Genomic DNA, 22,242 nt, shown 5'->3' with positions numbered 1-22,242 from the left:
TGTTATTGAATCAGTGCTTGAAATTCACTGCTCGCCAGATAATGAATTGTATGTGTGGGGTACAAAGATTGGGTAGTAATTAAAAAATCATGTTAAGCAGTTAGTCCTTGCAACTTATTAGATGACTTGTTAAAGGTGCAACATGAAGAAATCACTCCACCATTTCCTGGTTGCTTAAATTAGAATGATTTCAGTTTATGTGACAAAATAAGTCATGTGTAGAGAATCTTTTTACCATCTAAACCACTGTGAAATATATTTTCAATCACCAAAAATATTGTATTTTCAGCTGGTGTACAAAAACGAAAGTAAAAGAGGCAAAAACAAAAATTAAGAATGGGAAGCATAGAAATAGAGCACATAGAACATGTTTCACATTTCTATGTGAATTTGGTTGGTCAGCCAAAAAGTTAAATATTGCAGCTTTAAGATAATGTTTTGTCCTGAAGTGATTTAGGCTTGCCATAACAAAGGGGGTGAATACTTATCAAGCCATTATTCCATGTTGACATTATGAGGTTTTTAGTGTAGATCAGTGGCACAAAGTCTAAATGTAATCCATTTTAAATGCAGGCTGGAACACAACAAAATGTGGAAAAAGTCAAGTGGTCTGAATACTTTCTGAAGGCACTGTACATCTCATTCATATTCTCAAAGAACTGGGGTTACGAAAGTAACCTTAAGTTTCTCACCCTGGTTCAATAACTAGGAATACCAAAAGCTATCTAGTGGATGGCCTGTCAAACGACCTGCCTCATTTTGAACCTTTAATGACAATTAGCTTAATTTCCCTTTTACTTCAGGAAAAATACAACAGCTGTGTGTTACATTTTTGTAATTTATCTAAATTGAAATGGCGATGGTGAGGAGTTTAATGACATAATGGCCACCACTAGAAAGCCAGTCAATGACGAGGAATGTACCGAGCTAATGAAAAACGCCGACCTTAACAAAGACAACAGGATTGATTTGGATGGTAAGACACACACATACTCATACACAAGCTCAATTTTCTCCAATGGAAAAAACATTCACATTAATGTATGTGCTTATGAAACAGAAACAGGTAGATGACTAATGGTCAATAATAACAAACTTTGACTAGTGATTGGTTTGGAATTAACGGGCAAATTTGGGCACGCTGTCTGTGGGTAAATCATTTGACTGGAAACACATACTGACACACACACACACACACAGACTATTGTTGACATATTATGTTGAAGATTTAATCATGTTATAGCACAAACAAGCAGGTGCACTATGGTAATGTGTGTAGGCAAGTTTATTTGTATTAATTATTATTAATGAACACAAGTCATGACTAAACTCAACTCCCACTGTTCTGGGTTTCTCTACTACTAATATTCAAAAGAGAATACAGTGTTGAGGTCTGGGATCACGTAAGTACCACATCGAGACATAACATATCCAATCATAAACATGAAAATGCTTATAAGACATTCATCCTCTGGTGACTGGACACATACAGGGTTATGGGGGAGTTACTATATATCATTAGGTTGTGGTTCCCAAGTGGTGCAGCGGTCGAAGGCACTGCAGCTCAGTGCACGAGGTGTAATTACAGTCCCCGGTTCAAATCCAGGCTGTATTACATCCAGCTGTGATGGGGAGTCCCATAGGTTGGTGCACAATTGGCCCAGTGTTGTATGGGCTGGGTATGCTGGCATTGTAAATAAGAATGTGTTCTTAACTGACTTGCCTAGTTAAATAAAAGTTCAATTAAAAAAATATATTTCAAAAAATGTATGATACAGTGGGTGCTTTGCTATTGCTGGGAAAGGGATAAGGGATTGGCTTAAGTGGGAGAGGATCAAATTAACCATTTTTTCTGTGTTCCAGAATTGCTGAAAATGAACAAGACCAACATTCCTTTGTGACCCTTTCCATTTGCCACTTCTGCTTGAAGAGAACAACAACTATGTTTCTAAATAAAAAATGAAATATACACCCTCTTGGGTTTTGTCAATTACAAACAGCAAAGAATACCCAAAAACACTACAGGAGAGTGAAAAGGGTGTTTGATAAAAGACAATACATGGAGGTTCTTCACCCTATCCTAGACACTGACCTTTTCAGTCATGTTGACTCTGTGGCTATACATATCTGCCCAACCCTTATAAGACGAAGGCTCTTCCCCTCCCTGCCACCGAACACTTCCCACCCAGCTGCCCCCTTACACCTGCTCCCTCAAGAAATGCTACACCCCTCCCACTGTGTCTCTCCCCTCGCCCTTCTTGCGTGACAACCCTTTGCAGAGTGCTTTCAAAGTAAACCTACTTTCATCTTTAATGTATGTTTCCAACGCCTTGTCATGTTGTTAGAGTAGACTGGATCATTGTCTACAATTTATCTGTTGATCTGTGTGTCTGTCTTCAGAAACTATCTGTCACGTTCAGTTTTGGTTTTACCTTGAAAATGTGCCTAAACAGGCCCTTTGCCAAACATAATGGGCCACCATCACTCTAATGACTGCCTCGGCTGGTTCACTAACTACTTCTCAGATAGAGTTCAGTGTGTTAAATCGGAGAGCCTTTTGTCCGGGCCTCTGGCAGTCTCTATGGGGGTGCCATAGGGTTCAATTCTCGGGCCGACTCTTTTCTCTGTCTATATCAATGATGTTGCTCTATACGCAGACGAAACCATTCTGTATACATCTGGCCCTTCTTTGGACACTGTGTTAATAAACCTACAAACAAGCTTCAATGTCAAACAACACTCCTTCCGTGGCCTCCAACTGCTCTTAAACGCTAGTAAAACTAAATGCATGCTCTTCAACAGATCGCTGCCCGCACCCGCCCGCCGAGCATCACTCCTCTGGACAGTTCTGACTTAGAATATGTGGACAACAATAAATACCTAGGTGTCTGGCTAGACTGTAAACTCTACTTCCAGACTCATATTAAGCATCTCCAATCCAAAATTAAATCTGGAATCGGCTTCCTATTTTGCAACAAAGCCTCCTTCACTCATGCTGCCAAACATAGCCTCTTAAAACTGACTATCCTGCTGGTCCTTAACTTCGGCGATGTCATTTACAAAATAGCCTCCAACACTCTACTCAGCAAATTGCATGCAGTCTATCACAGTGCCATCCATTTTGTCACCAAAGCCCCATATACTACCCACCATTGCGACTTGTTTGCTCTTGTTGGCTGGTCCTCGATACATATTCGTCGCCAAACCCATTGGCTCCAGGTCAACTATAATTCTTTGCTCGGTAAAGCTCCGCCTTATCTCAGCTCACTGGTCACCATAGCAACACCCACCGATAGCACGCGCTCCAGCAGGTATATTTCACTGGTCATCACCAAAGCCAACACCTCTTTGGCAGCCTGTCCTTCCAGTTCTCTGCTGCCAGTGACTGGAAAGAATTGCAAAAATCACTAACTTCAAGCATCGGCTGTCAGAACAGCTTACCGATCGCTGCAGCTGTACACAGCCCATCTGTAAATAGCCCATCCAACCAACTACCTACCACATCCCCATATATTTTTTTTCTGCTCTTTTGCACACCAGTATTTCTACTTGCACATCCTCATCTGCACATCTATCACTCCAGTGTTAATTGCTAAATTGTAATTATTTCGCCACTTTGGCCTATTTATTGCCTTACCTCCCTACTTCATTTGCACACACTGTATACAGATTTTTTTTGTGTGTTATTGACTGTATGTTTATTTATCCCATGTGTAACTCTGTGTTGTTGTTTTGCTTTATCATGGCCAGGTCGCAGTTATAAATGAGAACTTGTTCTCAACTGGCCTACTTGGTTAAATAAAATAAAACAATAAATAAAACATTCCACTTTGTGAAAGAGAAATAGGTGTACAATATGAGGTAAAGGAGCATGCAAAGTCAAAAAAAGAAAGGAGGACTAAAATAAAGACAGTAGGCACAGAAAACTTTCAAAGGCCTCTAAACTGCGTATATAATGCAACATGCGATAGCAATGATCTTCTCATCACTTGATGGATGTCATCCCATGATAATCAAAAAAAGAGCTCTCAGCTCTGACACCGCTCTGTCTCCATGAAGAGGTCCAGAGGATGCAAATACCAGATCAGTACAGTAAGATGCCCTCCCCTAGGGCTCTGACAACGCTGCCAGATGCAACAGCTTATCTTGAAGGCGTCTGGAATAAAAACCTAGAGTTTTTAAATGTGTAGCTAGTAGCACCTAACCAAATCCTTCTAGTGGAAGATATCCTCCACTCACTGAGTATATAGCCCTTAACCCCCCCACCACTAACAACATGACATCCCCTTCTACCTCGAGTAACTGCTCATCATAATATTCCCATATCCCACCCCTCCTCCTCCCTATCCAACCCCAGGAAACGCAGGAAACTTCCACCATACAAGGAGAGTCATGTCTTGAGTGGATGGCCTGTTAATTGGATATGATACTGTGATTAAAGGCGGGCTCCCCGTACAACCAAACATCATCGGCTATTCAGGGCACAGCCAGCTTCCAGCTCTGCAAGCACTTTTCCACAGGGTTAGGGTTTCACACCCAGAATGAAACACCATCCCACAGCCACAATCCACTCTGGGCCCAACCTTCTTTATCAGCAATACAGAGGCCTACCTTTAGTTTACAGTGGGTATGAAAACTGTCAATCCCCATATTTGCTTGAACTCACAAGTGCATGCTTGAAGATCAACTACACATTGTTTTAGAAATGACGTTTCAGAATGGACTATTTTCAGATATTGCTTAAAAGGGCTGGCTTTGTTCCCTTCTGGAAATGTGTAAAAGTAGACATAATGTTGTTACTTTGAGAGTGGGACCAGAGAGACCAGAATTTGTTTTGGTTGATGAGCAAAAACATTGTCTGACAGGGAATACCAAGACCTACTGTTACAGGGTAGCCTAGTGGTTAGAGCGTTGGACTCATAACCGGAAGGTTTGCAAGTTCAAATCCCAAGCTGACAAGGTACAAATCTGTCAGTCTGCCCCTGAACAGGCAGTTAACCCAGTGTTCCTAGGCCGTAATTGAAAATAAGAATTTGTTCTTAACTGACTTGCCAAGTTAAATGAAGGTTAAATAAAAAAACATGCAGGTACCTTAAACCTGCTGCACTTACAATCACAAGACAAAATGTTGCCTTTCAATAGTGACATGTACCTGAAACCTTTTCTTATAGCTACGTTTACTCCGTAAATTAAATGTTTGCATCACTGTCCACTCCAGATTTCGATTGGCTTTTGGGGGCCTCAGAACCCTGCAAATTCAAGATTCTAAATCTGTAGTCCTGTGATCACCCGGGGGTGTGTCTTAAGTGACCCGTTTAAAGTGTGTCTGAACTCTCATTTGAGGTTTAATCTTTCTGTAGGGGTGCACACGGATTGACCACTCCTTTGGGATTTATTTCTGTGGGTATTTGGGGGAAAGCTCATTCACAACCATGGTAAGACCAATCATTTGGGATTTATTTCTGTGGGTATTTGGGGGAAAGCTCATTCACTACCATGGTAAGACCAATCATTTAGGATTTATTTATGTGGGTATTTGGGGGAAAGCTCATTCGCAACCATGGTAAGACCAATCATTTGGGATTTATTTCTGTGGGTATTTGGGGGAAAGCTCATTCACAACCATGGTAAGACCAATCATTTGGGATTTATTTCTCTGGGTATTTGGGGGAAAGCTCATTCACAACCATGGTAAGACCAATCATTTGGGATTTATTTCTGTGGGTATTTGGGGGAAAGCTCATTCACAACCATGGTAAGACCAATCATTTGAACACACAATCACATGAATAAAAGCATAGTAAACAGCGAGTTTGTATAGGGTTACATTTACAAGTTACATTTGGATGGGCAATTAAGATGATTAATTAGCCTAATTTGGAAATCATTTTTGGACCATCATTTTGACACTGTATTGTCTCTTGCAGTCATGTTTACTATTTCATAAAGTGTAAGGTATAACACGATTAAAACAGCAGTCATTTCCTTAGACCATGATTATCAGGATCTCATCTTGATAAATACAAATCACCAACGTGTTTAATTAACCAAATAATATTGAGTGTTTATAGCAGTATTTCTGGAGCGTGACTTTAGGGAAGTGATGCATGTTCCGCAGGCTAGATAGGCTATGGGTTTATTGGGTGCTTATTGAGTACGTAGATACCGAGTATCAGACTGTTACACAACCTAAAAGGTCCGGGAGCAAGGCTGTCCGGGTGCGGATTGTGTTAAGGCGACAAATTCCTTCGGGAATGTATATCCGTATGGCCATATACAGGGGGGTAATGTGTTGAGCCTTAAATAGCATGGCACATTTGTCAGTATGCCTATAGGCTAAGGCTAACCCTTTTGTGGGGATACCTTTGTGAATGTCAATACGACAAAAATACACTCATCTGTTAACATCACTGTTGCCCCACCCAAAAAAATATAGATATAATTGACCATTTCAGAAATTGTCACGAATACTATGACCTGACAAATGTGGCGCTGTTTTTCCTCTAGACTGATGCACAACAGGAGGCCCGCTCATTCTTGAGCGAGGAGATGCTTAACGGTGAGTAAGATCCATCGCAAAACCATGTTGCCGTTCATTAATAACTGTCAGGTCTAATGAATGCAATAATTAGTGTCCCGATACGTATCATCATTCCAGAATTCAAGGCTGCCTTCGACATGTTCGACACCGACGGTGGCGGCGATATCAGTACCAAGGAGTTGGGTCAGGTCATGAGGATGTTGGGCCAGAACCCGACAAGAGAGGAGTTGGATGAAATCATTGAGGAGGTCGATGAGGATGGTGAGCAACGGCTGAGTCTAAAATATACTATATATTAACCTACATTAATGTATGTAAGCTATATAGTTTAAATTGCACGTGTGAAGTTTGGCGCGTAATTAGTCTATTTTTGGGTAACTTATGCCCATGTTATGCTCAGGTGACCTAAGCATGATTACATACCTCTTCATATTGTTGTACTTACCTGTTATTTTCGAGCTTGATGCATAATCGATCGGAAACTTCACCTTAGGCAGCGGCACCATCGACTTCGAGGAGTTCTTGGTCATGATGGTGAGGCTCTTAAAGGAGGACCAGGCCGGAAAGTCTGAGGAAGAGTTGGCGGAATGTTTCCGTGTGTTCGACAAGTATGTCACCTGTTTTAGCGGTTACGTTTTACAGTTTACCTTGTGTACACTTACAGTCAGCGTTCATATGTCGACAGGTTGTTAAACTCCAATGTGTGTTGCTTACGCAGGAATGCCGACGGCTACATCGACAGAGAAGAGTTCGCCATCATCATCCGCAGCACAGGCGAGCAAATCTCAGAGGAGGAGATTGATGAGCTGCTGAAGGATGGAGACAAGAACGCTGATGGCATGCTGGACTTTGATGGTATAACAAAGCCGAGATGCCTTTGATAATAATAATGGTGATGCTGATTGGACAATTAGCCAAAATATTGACCAGCATTTTCATTTTTATTTAATTACTTTATTTCACCTTTATTTAACCAGGTAGGCTAGTTGAGAACAAGTTCTCATTTACAACTGCGACCTGGCCAAGATAAAGCAAAGCAGTTCCACACATACAACAACACAGAGTTACACATGGAATAAACAAAATATACAGTCAATAACACAATAGAAAAAAAGTACATATACAGTGTGTGCAAATGAGGTAAGATAAGGGAGGTAAGGCAATAAAATAGGCCATAGTGGCGAGGTAATTACGATATAGCAATTAAACACTGGAGTGATAGATGTGCAGAAGATGAATGTGCAAGTAGAAATACTGGGGTGCAAAGGAGCTAAATAAATAAATACAGTATGGGGATGAGGTAGTTGGACGGGCTATTTACAGGTGGGCTATGTACAGATACAATGATCTGTGAGCTGCTCTGACAGCTGGTGCTTGAAGTTAGATAATGTGTTAGATAATGAATGTTAGGCCTGTTATTGACCATGAATTACATCACCGTGATTTAAATTATAATTTTCACAATGGATTTGTCACTCTTTTTCAGAATTCCTCAAGATGATGGAAAATGTGCAGTAAAAGAGAGACTCAAGGACATTCCTCCTCCCTTTGACCCCCTGCTGACCTATCCTGATCCTCTTTTGACCCACTGCAATTCTCCCTCACTCTTCGCCCCTTACTGGTCCATTGCCTATGTTCGTCCACCTCGATTAAACTAAACCTCTTCAACAGACAGGCACCTGGTGGGGGTAACCAGGGCTTTTGAACCCTTCTTGCATGTGATTATGATGCCCCATTGACGCCAATCTGCTGCTGTTCCCCCAAATCTGGAGGGAAAAGCCAGGATGTGAAATTCACTGCAACATCACATAATGGGTCAGTGGATCACTTACCACCTTAACACCCTCAAGCTGGGAGTTCAGTCTAGATGTATTCTAGATGGGCAGCTTGTGATAGCTGCTTAGACCAAGGCCAACTGTTGCCACTTCACTGTAATAACAAACTAAGATAATAAATGAATAAACACATGCTCACTGGTAGTTGGTCTGACATAATTATGGTCTACGCTATTTTCTTGAATAAAATAAAAAAAGATTTTATATATATATTTTTTCCCATTTTTCTTTGACCCACACAGCCATAAGGCATAACAGATTAGACAGCAGTAAAGCTAGATTAGGCATATTTACTTATGGCAAAACACAAATTTAAAAAACTAATATTATGAAATGATATGCCACACGGAAGTTTAAATTCTTCATCATTATACAAACTGAACTTCAGGTTAATATTAATCCCTATGAAAATAGATTACTGATACAGTGGGTTAAGGAACAAAGGACAAACATCAACATTTTCTCTACGTCAAATTCATAATTTCCAGCACAATCCCAACATTGACACGTGAAAATGACCAGTTTCAATGTAAAGATAAAGATACAGTAAGTTTCCAATGACATCATCGGCCAATTAGTAGGCAAATTGGTTAAAAGCACACCGATAATGTAATTGTAAACACTTACACTGCCTTCAGAAAGTATTCACATCCCTTGACTTTTTCCACGTGTTGTTGTGTTGCAATCTGAATTTAAAATGGATTAAATGTCGATTTTTTTTTGTCACTGCCTACACACAGTATCCTATAATGTCAACGTGGAATTCTGTTTTTAGAAATGTTTACAAATGAATTAAAAACGAAAAGCTTGAGTCAATAAGTATTCAACCCCTTTGTAAAGGCAAGCCTAAATAAGTTCAGGAGAAAAATGTGCTTAACAAGTCACATAAGTTGCATGGACTCACTCTGTGTGTAATAATAGTGTTTAACATTATTTTTGAATGACTACATTTCTGTACCTCACACACACAATTATCTGTTTAGTAGTACATTTCAAACACATATTCAACCAACGCCTCACAAAGGACACCTACAGTTGAAGTCGGAAGTTTACATACACTTAGGTTGGAGTTATTAAAACTCATTTTTAAACCAATCCACAAATGTCTTGTTAACAAACTATAGTTTTGGCAAGTCGGTTAGGACATCTGCTTTGTGCATGACACAAGTAATTGTTCCAACAATTGTTTACAGACAGATTATTTCACTTATAATTCACTGTCTCACAATTCCAGTGGGTCAGAAGTTTACATACACTAAGTGTATAGAAAATTACAGAAAATTATGTCATGGATTTAGAAGATTCTGATAGGCTAATTGACATCATTTGAGACAATTGGAGGTGTACCTGTGGATGTATTTCAAGGCCGACCTTCAAACTCAGTGCCTCTTTGCTTGACATCATGGGAAAATCAAAAGAAATCAGCCAAGACCTCAGAAAAAAATTGTAAACGTCCACAAGCCTGGTTAATACTTACCTATATATGCTGTTCCATAGGTAAACAATAGTACGCAAGTATAAACACCATGGGGCCACGCAGCCGTCATACCGCTCAGGAAGGAGACGCATTCTGTCTCCTAGAGATGAACGTACTTTGGTGCGAAAAGTGCAAATCAATCCCAGAACAGCAAAGGACCTTGTGAAGATGCTGGAGGAAACAGGTACAAAATCATCTATATCCACAGTAAAATTAGTCCTATATCGACATCACCTGAAAGGCCGCTCAGCAAGGAAGAAGCCACTGCTCCGAAACCCGCCATAAAAAAGCCAGACTATGGGGACAAAGATCCTACTTTTTGTAGAAAGGTCCTCTGGTCTGATGAAACAAAAATAGAACTGTTTGTCCATAATGGCTTAAGGACAACAAAGTCAAGGTGTTGGAGTGGCCATCACAAAGCCCTGACCTCAACCCTATAGGAAATATGTGAGTTGAACTGAAAAAGTGTGTGTGAGCAAGGAGGCCATCAAACATGACTCAGTTACACCAGCTGTCAGGAAGAATGGGCCAAAATTCACCCAACTTATTGTGGGAAGCTTGTGGAAGGCTACCCAAAACATTTGACCCGAGTTAAACAATATAAAGGCAATGCTACCAAATACTAATTGAGTGTATGTAAACTTCTGACCCACTGGGAATGTGATGAAAGAAATAAAAGCTGAATTAAATCACTCTACTATTATTCTGACATTTCACATTATTAAAATAAAGTGGTGATCCTAACTGACCTAAGACGGGGAATCTTTACTAGGATTAAATGTCAGGAATTGGGAAACTGAGTTTAAATATCTTTGCCTGAAATGTATGTAATCTTCTGACTTCAACTGTACGTGGAATAAGTCAATGAGTATGAATATTCACTTTCCTATTTTTTTATACAAAACATTGAAACACACCATTTTTCCATATGTTGATGTTTGTCTGGTGCTGGTGATGAATATGACGTTGGAAAATGTTGAAATGTACCTTTAAGGCTCGCTCGCACACATCACACCTCATTTATATCCAGCGTTCATCTGCCGATCGTTCAGTGCGCTGTGTTTTAAGGACCACCCACTGTAGATGTCTGACTGACAACATTTCACATGTCAATTCAGTGCACACTCGGTTCGCAAATTAGGTTCAGATGTGCTAAGTACTCTCGGCTAGCAAACCCTATGTGTCTGAGCCCTTAGTCCTGCGGAAATAATTAAAGTAAAATTCAGAGGGTTTTATTCCATGCACAAGGTCCATCTACAGAAGTTGTGCGTTCATTTGCACAAATTAAACAAAACATTTTATTCAAGTGTTGAAGCTATATCCATTGTCTCAAGGTGTAGAAATCAAATCAAATTGTATTGGTCACATATATTTGTTTAGTAGATGTTATTGCAAGTGTAGCGAAAGTGAAACATTTCAGGAAAGAGAACAAATCCATGGATTAATATAGAAAGTCTCATTTGAACTCCCCTCTGGGCCCATGTCCTGAAATCTCACAGTAAAGGATGGATGAAAGTGTCAAGGATTGGGAGTTACTTTATTCATAAATGTCCATTCCACCATTGTGTCACTATCCTTACTGATAAACAGGACAACAATTCTCACCTAAGAGACATTTCCTAACAGGACCTAATGATTGATACTGCAATATGATGTCATTCTGTGGATACAGCACAGTATACGACAAATACAACTACTTTCTAGTATTAGATGTGTGTATGTTAATGGGGCGGCAGGTTGCCTTGTGGATAGATAGAGCATTGGGCCAGTAACCTAAAGGTTGCTTGATCGAATCCAAGCTGACAAGGTAAAATTCTGTCGTTCTGCCCCTAGTCCTAGGCCATCATTGTAAATAATAATTTGTTATTAACTGACTTGCCTAGTTAAAAGTAGAAAGATGTCTGTAGAAAGCATAAGCATTTCACATGAGCACAAACATATCTGTAGTCACAAGTTGGTGGTCAATGAACACTATCTCTATGTTCACATCTGCAACAACTTTAAATCCTTAAAAAAAAAACATGTCCAATGATCAAAGCAGAATAAACAGCTTGGACAATGTGAAAGAGAAGTTTAAAAAAGGGAAAGAAGGCGTGTATTTGCAGTGAAGGCCAAATCCCTCTATCAAAGGCTCTAAGAGCCATAGTTCGCTTCATCAAAGGCTCTAAGAGCCATAGTTCGCTTCATCAAAGGCCTTGCGGGCTCTCTTCAGCTCCTCGTTCATCGTCAAGAGGTCTTTCACTCGGGCAAACTTCCTTGGATCTTTCCGGATAAGGAAAACAATGTCCTCCACCTGGACACGGCCCTGGCGTCCGATGGACATGGCTTTGTGTGTCATCTCCGTGACGAACTCGATCACAAGGTCCTCCAGGATGTCCACCGACTCGGTGTAGGGATTCTGGTCATCTCCAAATCCATACATCATACACCGAAGTTCTTTAGAGAACAGCCTTTTCCTTTTGCCGTGGTTCCCATCAGCTCCACCCGCCCCGTCATCCAAATCCTCGTCAAAACCAGCTTCGTCTTCCTCCTCCGCCATCCTCACAGACAAGGTGTACTAGAGCTAGCAATTGTAGCTAACGCTAGCTGGCTATGGGATTATCTAGCTAGTTACAAAGCCCAGTGTGTCCAACGATATTTCGCAAACCGTGCAGGTTAGATGCAATTGGAGCCCTGACTGGTTATTGCGTTGTGGCGGCTTTTTGACTTTCTATCAATTACAAAAACAAGAGGGTCACGACAACAACTCCTCAACCAAATGGTCGATTTTTTCTTCACTTGTAGTTGTCGGAAGTAGCTACAGCAACAGGCTGCGTTGTTTTGCTTGGAAAATCAAAAATACTGCCACCTAGCTGCAGTGCTGGAATCGGGCGCACTTGATTCAGGTCAGCCATCGGACCGGGTAGGCAGAGTGATCCATTGCATTGGACCAAGGTCTACATTTCACCAAGCACCGACGAGCGTCGGGGAAGCAAAATCAAGTGCATCGCTTGTCTGGCTGTGCTCAGTCCACGTAGAGCCTGCGGGTTGTACTGATGAATCGATGCCATGGCCCGTGTGTAGAGTGGACTAACTGGCAACAACAAAGTAACGTTACTGTCATTTGGAAAGTAAAACAATGTTCAATTACTCTGTACAGTCATGTGTTTATATGCATCGCTTGATAGCTAAGCTAGCTAGCCAACGTTACGGTATTTAGACGCAGCTTTGTATAGCAGTTAACAGGACCGGTCACACTTTGCTTAGCTAACGTCAGTTAGCTAGCTAGTTCACCTGCTTTTGCCGCTGTTCGTCAGTAGGTGAGTTCAGCCAGACAGTAGCTAGAGTTTGAAAATTTCATAAGATATCTGGTTCAGCTAACAAGTTATCCACTGTCTACCTCAGTGGCTTGCCCGTTCATATTTTGTGCTTTGTTAGCCATGCCATATGGCTCAGGTTTATGTTTTCCAGTGTCTTCATAAGTCGCTCTGGATAAGAGCGTCTGCTAAATGACTTAAATGTAAATGTAATCAGCAATGCATCTATTTAGCTTGGCAACATAGTCTTATCTGAGATTATAGCTACAATGTTAATTATGAAGAAAAAAAAATCAGCATGTTCATGTACAGTATCCCCACAACACGCCGCGTCAGTGCTAACATACAGCTGGGAGTATGCTCATTACTCACTAATAAGACTGGTCAAACAGATTCCTCAACGCAGTCGCATGCTCAGCCAGCATCAAATTATATCGGTTCTTTTGTCTTTGATTATATTGTCAATTTATCCCATCTTTCTCGCTCTTCCCTCTTCTCTCCCATCCCAGCTTTCAGCACATTGTTCCTGTTTGAAGACGGGTGCCTCTGCAAGTAGTTCCTGTGGGGAAGGGTGAAGCAGCACCATGGCTTGCCCTGTCCAGTTCCTATGCCGGGCTGTCCGCACTGTGGGCCTGGTCCTCGTTTACTATGTCTTCTCCATCGGCATCACCTTTTATAACAAGTGGCTGATGAAGGTCAGTCTGAGGCTGGCTCACACTCCTCATGCGACATAACATTGTGTACTTGGTATGTTTGCTTTGCATGCAGTGCCATGTAGTTTAACTCACTGTCACTGTTCCCACCCCTTTCCCTCTTTCTCTCAGGGCTTCCACTACCCACTGTTCATGACGCTGCTCCACCTCACCATAATATTCTGTCTCTCTACCCTGACCCGCTCGGCCATGCAATGCTGGACAGGGAAGCCTCGGGTCATGTTGAACTGGACAGACTACCTCACAAAGGTTGCCCCAGTCGGTGAGTGCATATATTAGAGGAATGTATGCCAAACAGTTTGAGTTGTATGTGACACGATATAATCAACATGGACTTCAGTCTGCATAATAAAAGGCATAGTCCGTCTGTGTGATAAGATACCACTTTCTGCTTTTCTCTCTACTAATCTTGGCTGGAACTACTTCAATACATCTTAAAGGGGCAATCTGCAGTTGAAACTGTAGCAGTGGTCACACCCGCCACCTATTTGGTAAATAGCTGAGGGATGGGGTTGGAGAAATGTATCCATTCTCAAATTCATAGCCAGAGCTATGGATGGAAGGACTGACCATCCATGAGATCAGAATTATAGTTTTAACCATGTTTTCAGCCTATACAGTGTTTAAAAAAACATTTGAGTCATTTTGCAGATGCTCTTCTCCAGAGGGACTTACAGTTAGTGCATTCATCTTAAGACAGCTATGTGGGACAACCACATAGCACAGGCATAGAAAGTAAGTCAAGTAGTACAAGTGCTGGTTCAGTTCTTTTTTTCTTATTTTTTTTGTGTGTGTGGGGGTGGGGGGGGGGTCAAGGTGAGGAGGAGGATTATTTATGATACTGTTTGAAGAGGTAGGGTTTCAGATGTTTTTGGAAGGTGGGCAGGGACTCTGCTGTCTTAGCTTCAGGGGGAAGCTTGTTCCAACATTGGGTGCCAGGACAGAGAAGAGCTTGGACTGGGCTGAGCGGGAGTAATTGTAAACAAAAACTGTATAGCCTGAAAACCTGGTTAAAACTATAATGTTGATATCATGGATGGTCAGGAGGGCCAAGAGACCTGAGGTGGCAGAACGGAGTGCTCGGGTTCAAGTGTAGGGTTTGAGCCTAAAGGTAGGGAGGGGCTGTTCCATAGGTAAGCACCATGGCCTTGTAGTGGATACATACAAAGGTGTAAAACAACCATAAATTGTATTTGGGGTTTTGAGGGGTATACTACAAAGCAGGATCAATGAGTTAGCCATCTAACTTGCCTAAATATAGATGCGCTGAAAATGTGCATGGTCCCTAATCGACTCAAGAACCAAAACGCATATCTAAGTTTAGATTTCATAATGAACCAGAAAATCAAGTTATTTCTGGTTGTTAATTAAAGTTGGCTGACTAACTAATTGATCCTGCTTTGTACACTGAAGAAACATGGAACAATTTAAAATATTTTATTGAGTCACAGTTCATATAAGGAAATCAGTCAATTGAAATAAATTAACTAGGCCCTAATCTATGGATTTCACATGACTGGGCAGGGGTGCAGCCATGGGTGGGCCTTGGAGGGCCAATCAGAATGAGTTTTTCCCCACAAAAGGGCTTTATTACAGACAAATACTCCTCAATTTCATCAGCTGTCCGGGTGGCTGATTGCAGACGATCCCACAGGTGAAGAAGCCGAATGTGAAGGTCCTGGGCTGGTGTGGTGACACTTGGTTTGCGGTTGTGAGGCTGGTTGGACGTACTGCCAAATTCTCTAAAATGATGTTGGAGGCGGCTTATCGTAGATAAAGTATGATTGAGTTATCTGGCAACCAGCTCAGGTGGACATTCCTGCAGTCAGCATGCCAATTGTATGCTCCCTCAAAACTTGAGACATCTGTGGCATTGTGTTGTGTCACAAAACTGCACATTTTAGAGTGGTCTTTTATTGTCCCCAGCACAAGGTGCACCTGTGTAATGATCATGCTGTTTAATCAGCTTCTTGATATGCCACACCTGGCAGGTGGAATAATTATCTTGGCAAAGGATAAATGTAAACAAATTTGGGCTCAAAATAATATTTTGTGCATGTGGAACATTTCTGGGAATTTTTATTTCAGCTCATGAAACATGGGACCAACACTTTACATGTTGCATTTATATCGTTGTACAGTATATTACACCCCTCTGATGGGGTACAGCAGTTAAACTAATCTCATGAGGCATTCACCTTCCTGTCAGTAAGAAAGAAACCCTTTAGTGGGAATAAAACAGTGTGCCATGATATGATCAATAGTCCTAAAAAGTTGTCTCTTTCAGCCATTGCAACAGCGCTGGACATTGGACTCTCCAATTGGAGCTTCCTCTTCATCACCATCAGCTTGTAAGTGTGTGTGTGTGTGTGTGTGTGTGTGTGTGTTTATTACAGTGCCTTCAGAAACTATTCACACCCCTTTACTTTTTCTGCATTTTGTTTCAGCTTGAATCTAAAATGGAATACATTTAGATTTTTGTGTCATTGTCCTACAGTACACACAATTCCCCATAATGTCACAGTGGAATTATGTTTTTAGAAATGTTTAAAATGAATAAATAATGTCTTGAGTCAATAAGTATTCAACCCCTTTGTTATGGCAAGCCTAGATAAGTTCAGGAGTAAAAATGTGCTTAACAAGTGACATAATACATTTAATGGACTCTGTGCAATAATAAGGTTTAACATAATTTGTTTAATGACTACCTCACCTCTGTACCCCACACACACAATTGTCTGTAAGGTCCCTCAGTCGAGCAGTGAATTTCAAACTCAGATTCAACCACAAAGATCAGGAATGTTTTCTAATGCCTCGCAAAAAGTACACATATTGGGAGATTGGAAGAGCAACAAAAATAGACATTGAATATCCCTTTGAGCATGGTGGGTCAATCCACACAGTCACTAAAAAGAAACAATGTCCTTCCTAACTCAGTTGCTGGAGAGGAAGGAAACCCCTCAGGGATTTCACCATGAGGCCAATAGTGACTTTAAAACAGAGTTGAACAACATTGTAGTTACTCCACAATACTAATCTAATTGACAGAGTGTAAATAAGTAATGCAAAGAAATGAACTATTTGTCCTGAATACAAAGCGTTATATTTGGGGCAAACACAACACATTACTGAGTAAATCTCTTCATATTTTCAAGCATGGTGGTGGCTACATCATGTTATGGGTATGCTTGTCATTGCCAAGAACTATGAAGTTGTTTAGGATAAAAAGAAACGGAATAGAGCTAAGCACAGGCAAAATACTGGAGGAAAACCTGACTCAGTCTGCTTTCCACCAGACACTGGGAGACAAATTCACCTTTCAGCAAGACAATAACTTAAAACACATGGCCAAATATACACTGGAGTTACTTACTAATATGACATTGAATGTTCCTGAGTGGCCTAGTTACAGTTTTGACTAAAATCGACTTGAACATTTATGGCAAGACTTGAAAATGGCTGTTTAGCAATGATCAACAACTAACTTGACAGAGCTTGAAGAATTCTAAAAATAATAATATGCAAATAATGTACAATCCAGGTGTGCAAAGCTCCTAGAGACATATGCAGAAAAACTCACAGCTGTATTCGCTGCCAAAGGTGGTTCTAACATGTATTAACTCAGGGTTATGAATACTTATGTAAATTAGATTTTTGTATCTAATTTTAAATACATTTTGAAAAATGTCTTAAAACATATTTTCTCTTTGTCATTATGTGTTATTGTGTGTAGATTGGTGAGCTGTTTTATTGTATACATTTTTGAATTTGGGCTTTAACACATCAAAATGTAGAATAAATCAAGGGTTATGAATACTTCCTGAAGGCACTGTATGTATCTTCCTAACTTTGATCATCAATGTTCTGAATGGCATTAGAATGTCTTTGTATGTTTCCTCCAGGTACACAATGACCAAGTCTTCTGCAGTGCTCTTCATCCTCTTCTTCTCATTGGTTTTTAAACTAGAGCATCCGGTAAGTCAATTTCACTTGAGATGGGGTAACTGTTGCTGCTTCTTCTTGGTCATTGTTTATCCAGTAGTATTTATGGGTGTTGCATGACAGAAAATTGCATTTAAAATTCACTCTGTTCGTACTACATGTTTGAAAGACTGTTTGCAGACACCACATTCACAGTAAACGCTGCATATGTCGGTTCAATCGGAAATTACTTTTAAATGGTACATTGTCAAAATCGGCGATCAAATCCTGGCTTTTATAATAAGATGTTGCTGAACTTTGAAGAAAATAAGTAGAATGTTCTGTATTTATGTTAAAAGTAGAACATGTTTGAAATGCAAAATAAGGCTTCCTTCTTTTCACTCTGTCAATTAGATTAGTATTGTGGAGTAACTACAATGTTGTTGATCCATCCTCAGTTTTCTCCTATGACAGCCATTAAATGTAACTGTTTTAAAGTCACCATTGGCTTGGTTGAATCTGTTTGAAATTCATTGCTCGACTGAGGGACCTTACAATTATCTGTATGTGTGGGGTACAGAGATGAGGTAGTCATTCATGTTAAGCACTAGTGTTGCACACAGTGAGTCCATACAACTTATTATGTGACTTGTTAAGCACATTTGTACTCCTGAACGTAATTTAGACTTGCCATAACAAAGCGGTTGAATTGTTATTGACTCAAGACATTTCAACCTTTCATTTTTCTTTCATTTGTAAAAATGTAGAAAAACATGATTGCACTTTTACATTATGGAGTATTGTGTGTAGGCCAGTGACAAAACATTGAACTTGAATCCATTTTAAATTCAGGCTGGAATACAACCAAATGTGGGAAAGGTCTAGGGGTGTGAATAGTTTCTCAAGGCACTGTGTATGGTCATTTTTAGATCTACACGGTAAAGCATCAAAGTTTCCCTTATGGCTCAGCTCAGGTGCATACATACATCATAGAAATATACATCATTTACACCACACACACGCTCAGACAGATCTGGCTCCAGAGTCCCAGCTCATGAGCTCCATCAGCAGCAATTTTTAATTTAGAATGGAAAATGAATGTGTTTATGCAACACATGTTTGTGCGTTGTATCACATCGAACCACATCGGTTCATTACTCGAATCGCACCGAATCGTTTTAAACTAAAACGTAGACTATCGTTCCTGTATTGTATCGTCAAATCGTCTTGAAAGGGAAAGATGCACATCCCTTACACTTCGGTGTACCGTAGCCGCTCACATGGTTAGGCCATTCTCATTGAAGGCTTTCTTACCACACCCCCTCACAAATTACACTCTGTGTAATATCTGGATCATTCATTACTACAAAGGAAAAGACTTGCCTAATTGAAGTCTCTGCGGTTGCAATCTTCCCACCAAGACACTGACTTTCCAATGTTCTACCGAGCTATAGGATTCAGTGAATGGATTCACTTTTCATGCATAGGAGGAAGTTCCATTCCCTTCAGGTGTATGTAACTGTATATGCACTTTGTGAAATGTGTGTGTATTTATATATATTTATTTATGGTTGTGTACTCTGGTTCCATGCCCTTGATGTGTATGATGTGAGAAGATGAGGAAGTGCATAATGTATGCATGTGGACGAAAGGCTTCTGTTCTGACCCCCAAGTTACTCTGTTTTTACAGAACCCATACCTGATCGTGGTGGTCCTTCTGATAGCCAGCGGCCTGTTCATGTTCACCTTCAAGTCGACCCAGTTCAACCTGAAGGGCTTCATCATGGTACTGCTTGCATCGTTCATCGGTGGGATCCGGTGGACCCTCACGCAGGTCCTGATGCAGAAAGCAGAGCTGGGTCAGTAAACACCTAGTCTCAGATATCCCAACCGGGAAACAGTGGATGTCAGAACATGGTTAATGTGGGAGGCAACACTTCTGCCTAGGGAGACTAGTTACCGAGCGTCATTGTGTTGTTGTTTGGACTTGTCCTTTTATTCCCTGATTAGGCATTCAGCCCAGTAACCCAACTCTTCCACATTCCACTCCCACAGGGCTCCAGAACCCAATAGACACCATGTACCATCTACAGCCGCTCATGTTCATGGGACTCTTCCCGCTCTTCCTCTTCAACGAAGGTTAGACTTTTACTATGCTTCTCTCTAACCTGTTTGTGATAGTCCATGCTTGTCAGTCTGGGTATGACATAAGTGCCTCTATCTGTGTGTCAGTACTTCTGATTCTGTCTGCAGGGCTGAGCCTAAGTACCTCAGAGAAGCTGTTCCGTGTGAATGAGCTCTCTCCCCTGCTCTACACTCTGTTCATGCTGAGTATAGGCGGATCACTGGCCTTTGGCCTGGGCTTCTCTGAGTTCCTGCTAGTCTCAAAGACCTCCAGTCTCACTTTATCCATAGCAGGGATCTTTAAGGTAAGGAGGATAACACAGTATATCACAAGTTACCCTCTCTGTATCCCTTCAGCTCCCTCACTTGAAATTGCTTCCTTTTGTACCATCTCTCCCGCTGTCTCAAGCACTCCTTGTTTCACCTCCCCTACACTCTTTATTTAAAGTGTGTTTTTCATCTCCCCCTAACGTACCCTCCCTGCCCCCACTAGGAGGCGTGTACTCTGCTGCTGGCAGCAGGCCTGATGGGGGACAGGATGAGTGGACTCAACTTGATGGGGTTCGCTGTCTGTGTTTCTGGCATCTCCCTGCATGTGGGGCTGAAGACCTACTATTCCAAAAGTAAGTTCATACCATTACTATATGTGGTATCCTACACTGTAAAATGAAAGCAAATTGTTATCAGTCTATCCCTGGTGTAGTCGGTATATTAGGTATGTTGTAATTGTTTGTTAATCAAGCCAGTGCTGCTGAAGGTACCGAGGCTAATGGAAAGGTATTTCACCAAGCTGTCCATCATATCCAGTAATTGGGTGTCCTTTTTCTAATGTACTCCAGGTAAAATTCACTCGTTGAGACAGCTGCCCGTTAAAAACAGCCAAGACCTGGAAGTACCACTATTATGTCATAAGGAAGATGAGGGGGAGGAGACAGCTGCTGCTGATGATGATGATGATGATAATAAAGAGCAGGAGATTCTACTCTGAATCAAACAAGATGGCTGACTGACTGTCTTGTTCCAGAGAGGCAAAGAGAAGGGATCACTGCCTCAACCTCCCTTTCCAACCAAAGTGCAGGAGTTGAGAAGGATATTCTGGAACACTTGGAGGACAAATGGAATTAAATAAAAAAGTGTATTTATTGCAACGTATTTTGGCTTTTGGCCTTCTTCAGAGAGGCCACAGAGGAACAGAAAGGAAGGCTTCCAACCCTCCTCTACAGACAACATTCTCTTCAGCATTTGTCCAAAATCGCTGAGCATTACCGACAGTAACACGGACGGACACACTAAACTCTATCAAATGCATTTACTGTTGCCTTTTCAGGGCCTTCAGTGATGTGAAAGAAAAGTGTTTACCTTATAATGTGAAATGACCAAACCATATGTGCCATTATAATGATAAATGTTTCTAGAAATGGGGGACCACTTGCCTAAACATCAGACGGTTACCATGGTTACTCCATGATTGTCAGTCTGACCGAAGTCGCCCTAAAAAAATAAACAATATTCTCTATAAGCCAAAATGTTGAATACAATTATATTTACACATAATTTACTGCTTGTACGTGCTGTTGGTCCTTCTGGCGGTAGGTGGAGCTAGGGTATCCACAGCAAAGTGTTGTTTACCTGACTTTTTGCGGTGCCAGTAGGTTCTGTCGCTTGTATTTTCAATCTCTTGACTCATTGCACGTGCTGGACAATATGTAAACAATAGCTGTTTGCCATTCGGTGTGTGGTTTGGCTCGGCCATATCGGGCAAGTGTTCGTCACGTGCAAATTGCATCAGTTTTGAAAATAAAACCAGGATATACAAACCACTGTACTAAAGGCCGTGTTGATAATACTTCCCTGTGGATATTTTGTATTCAATTACGTCCGACATAGGGACAACATTTTCTGAAATGCTCACCCTCCATGTTAGAGACGAGTGTGTAAATATTTCATCTTAGTAACTTACAGTTGAGAGCACACATTTTCATACTGGTCCCCCGTGGGAATTGAACCCTCAACCCTGTTGTTGCAAGTGTCATGCTCTGCCAACTGAGCTACACATGACTCCACATTGTCAAATGCTAATTAAATTAGATTATTTGAGTTAAAGCAATTTCTAAACAATGAGGTTGTCATTTGTTTATATTGAATTGGGTAAGCACAGAGCTTTTGTTGCTGCTACTATGTACTGTATGTTCTTAAATAAAACATTTGCACAATTATTCAGAGCTGTATGCATCATTTCTTCACAGAGGTCTTTCAAATAGCTGTACTCTGTTTGTTATGTGGTCCTCACCTGCTGGCCGACCATATAATCAGATTTAACATGATGTGCACTGCC

The 22,242-nt window shown here is 40.9% G+C and overlaps 3 protein-coding genes and 1 long non-coding RNA gene across 7 annotated transcripts in view; 2 read left to right on the top strand and 2 right to left on the bottom strand.

Annotated features, from left to right (window-relative positions):
- Positions 1-7,124, bottom strand: part of LOC124031934 — a 28,103-nt gene extending 20,979 nt beyond the window's left edge. Inside the window, exon 1 of the long non-coding RNA XR_006838185.1 lies at positions 6,987-7,124. This is a non-coding gene — a long non-coding RNA (uncharacterized LOC124031934). The remainder of the gene's footprint in view (positions 1-6,986) is intronic.
- On the top strand, positions 5,326-8,586 carry LOC124031931 (troponin C, skeletal muscle). 2 transcript variants are annotated; one of them, XM_046343751.1, is made up of 6 exons: positions 5,326-5,435; positions 6,508-6,559; positions 6,659-6,802; positions 7,035-7,149; positions 7,260-7,396; positions 8,028-8,586. In XM_046343751.1, exons 1-6 carry the CDS (start codon positions 5,433-5,435, stop codon positions 8,057-8,059), a joined length of 483 nt encoding a protein of 160 aa, XP_046199707.1. In that variant the 5' UTR covers positions 5,326-5,432; the 3' UTR covers positions 8,060-8,586. The 2 variants fall into 2 exon arrangements, with proteins under 2 accessions (XP_046199707.1, XP_046199708.1); XM_046343752.1 differs by lacking the exon at positions 5,326-5,435 and adding an exon at positions 5,676-5,755.
- Positions 8,587-11,369: 2,783 nt separating this feature from the next.
- On the bottom strand, positions 11,370-12,661 carry taf13 (TATA-box binding protein associated factor 13). The gene has a single exon (XM_046343753.1). The coding sequence runs from the start codon at positions 12,390-12,392 to the stop codon at positions 12,018-12,020; it is 375 nt and encodes a 124-aa protein (XP_046199709.1). The 5' UTR covers positions 12,393-12,661; the 3' UTR covers positions 11,370-12,017.
- slc35c2 (solute carrier family 35 member C2) lies at positions 12,524-22,123 on the top strand. Of its 3 annotated transcripts, none has more exons than XM_046343750.1 (10): positions 12,524-12,963; positions 13,659-13,844; positions 13,974-14,124; positions 16,150-16,213; positions 17,765-17,837; positions 19,474-19,642; positions 19,839-19,922; positions 20,037-20,212; positions 20,401-20,530; positions 20,747-22,123. In XM_046343750.1, exons 2-10 carry the CDS (start codon positions 13,734-13,736, stop codon positions 20,893-20,895), a joined length of 1,107 nt encoding a protein of 368 aa, XP_046199706.1. In that variant the 5' UTR covers positions 12,524-12,963; positions 13,659-13,733; the 3' UTR covers positions 20,896-22,123. The 3 variants fall into 3 exon arrangements, with proteins under 3 accessions (XP_046199706.1, XP_046199705.1, XP_046199704.1); XM_046343749.1 differs by having other exon boundaries at positions 12,524-13,152; XM_046343748.1 differs by having other exon boundaries at positions 12,526-12,940.
- The last annotated feature ends 119 nt before the right edge of the window (positions 22,124-22,242 follow it).

The sequence above is a fragment of the Oncorhynchus gorbuscha genome, linkage group LG03 (genome assembly GCF_021184085.1).
Source record: "Oncorhynchus gorbuscha isolate QuinsamMale2020 ecotype Even-year linkage group LG03, OgorEven_v1.0, whole genome shotgun sequence".
In the NCBI taxonomy this organism is placed as follows: Eukaryota; Metazoa; Chordata; class Actinopteri; order Salmoniformes; family Salmonidae; genus Oncorhynchus; species Oncorhynchus gorbuscha.
Note: the sequence above shows the minus strand (reverse complement) of the source record. Positions and strands in the feature narration are given on the sequence as shown.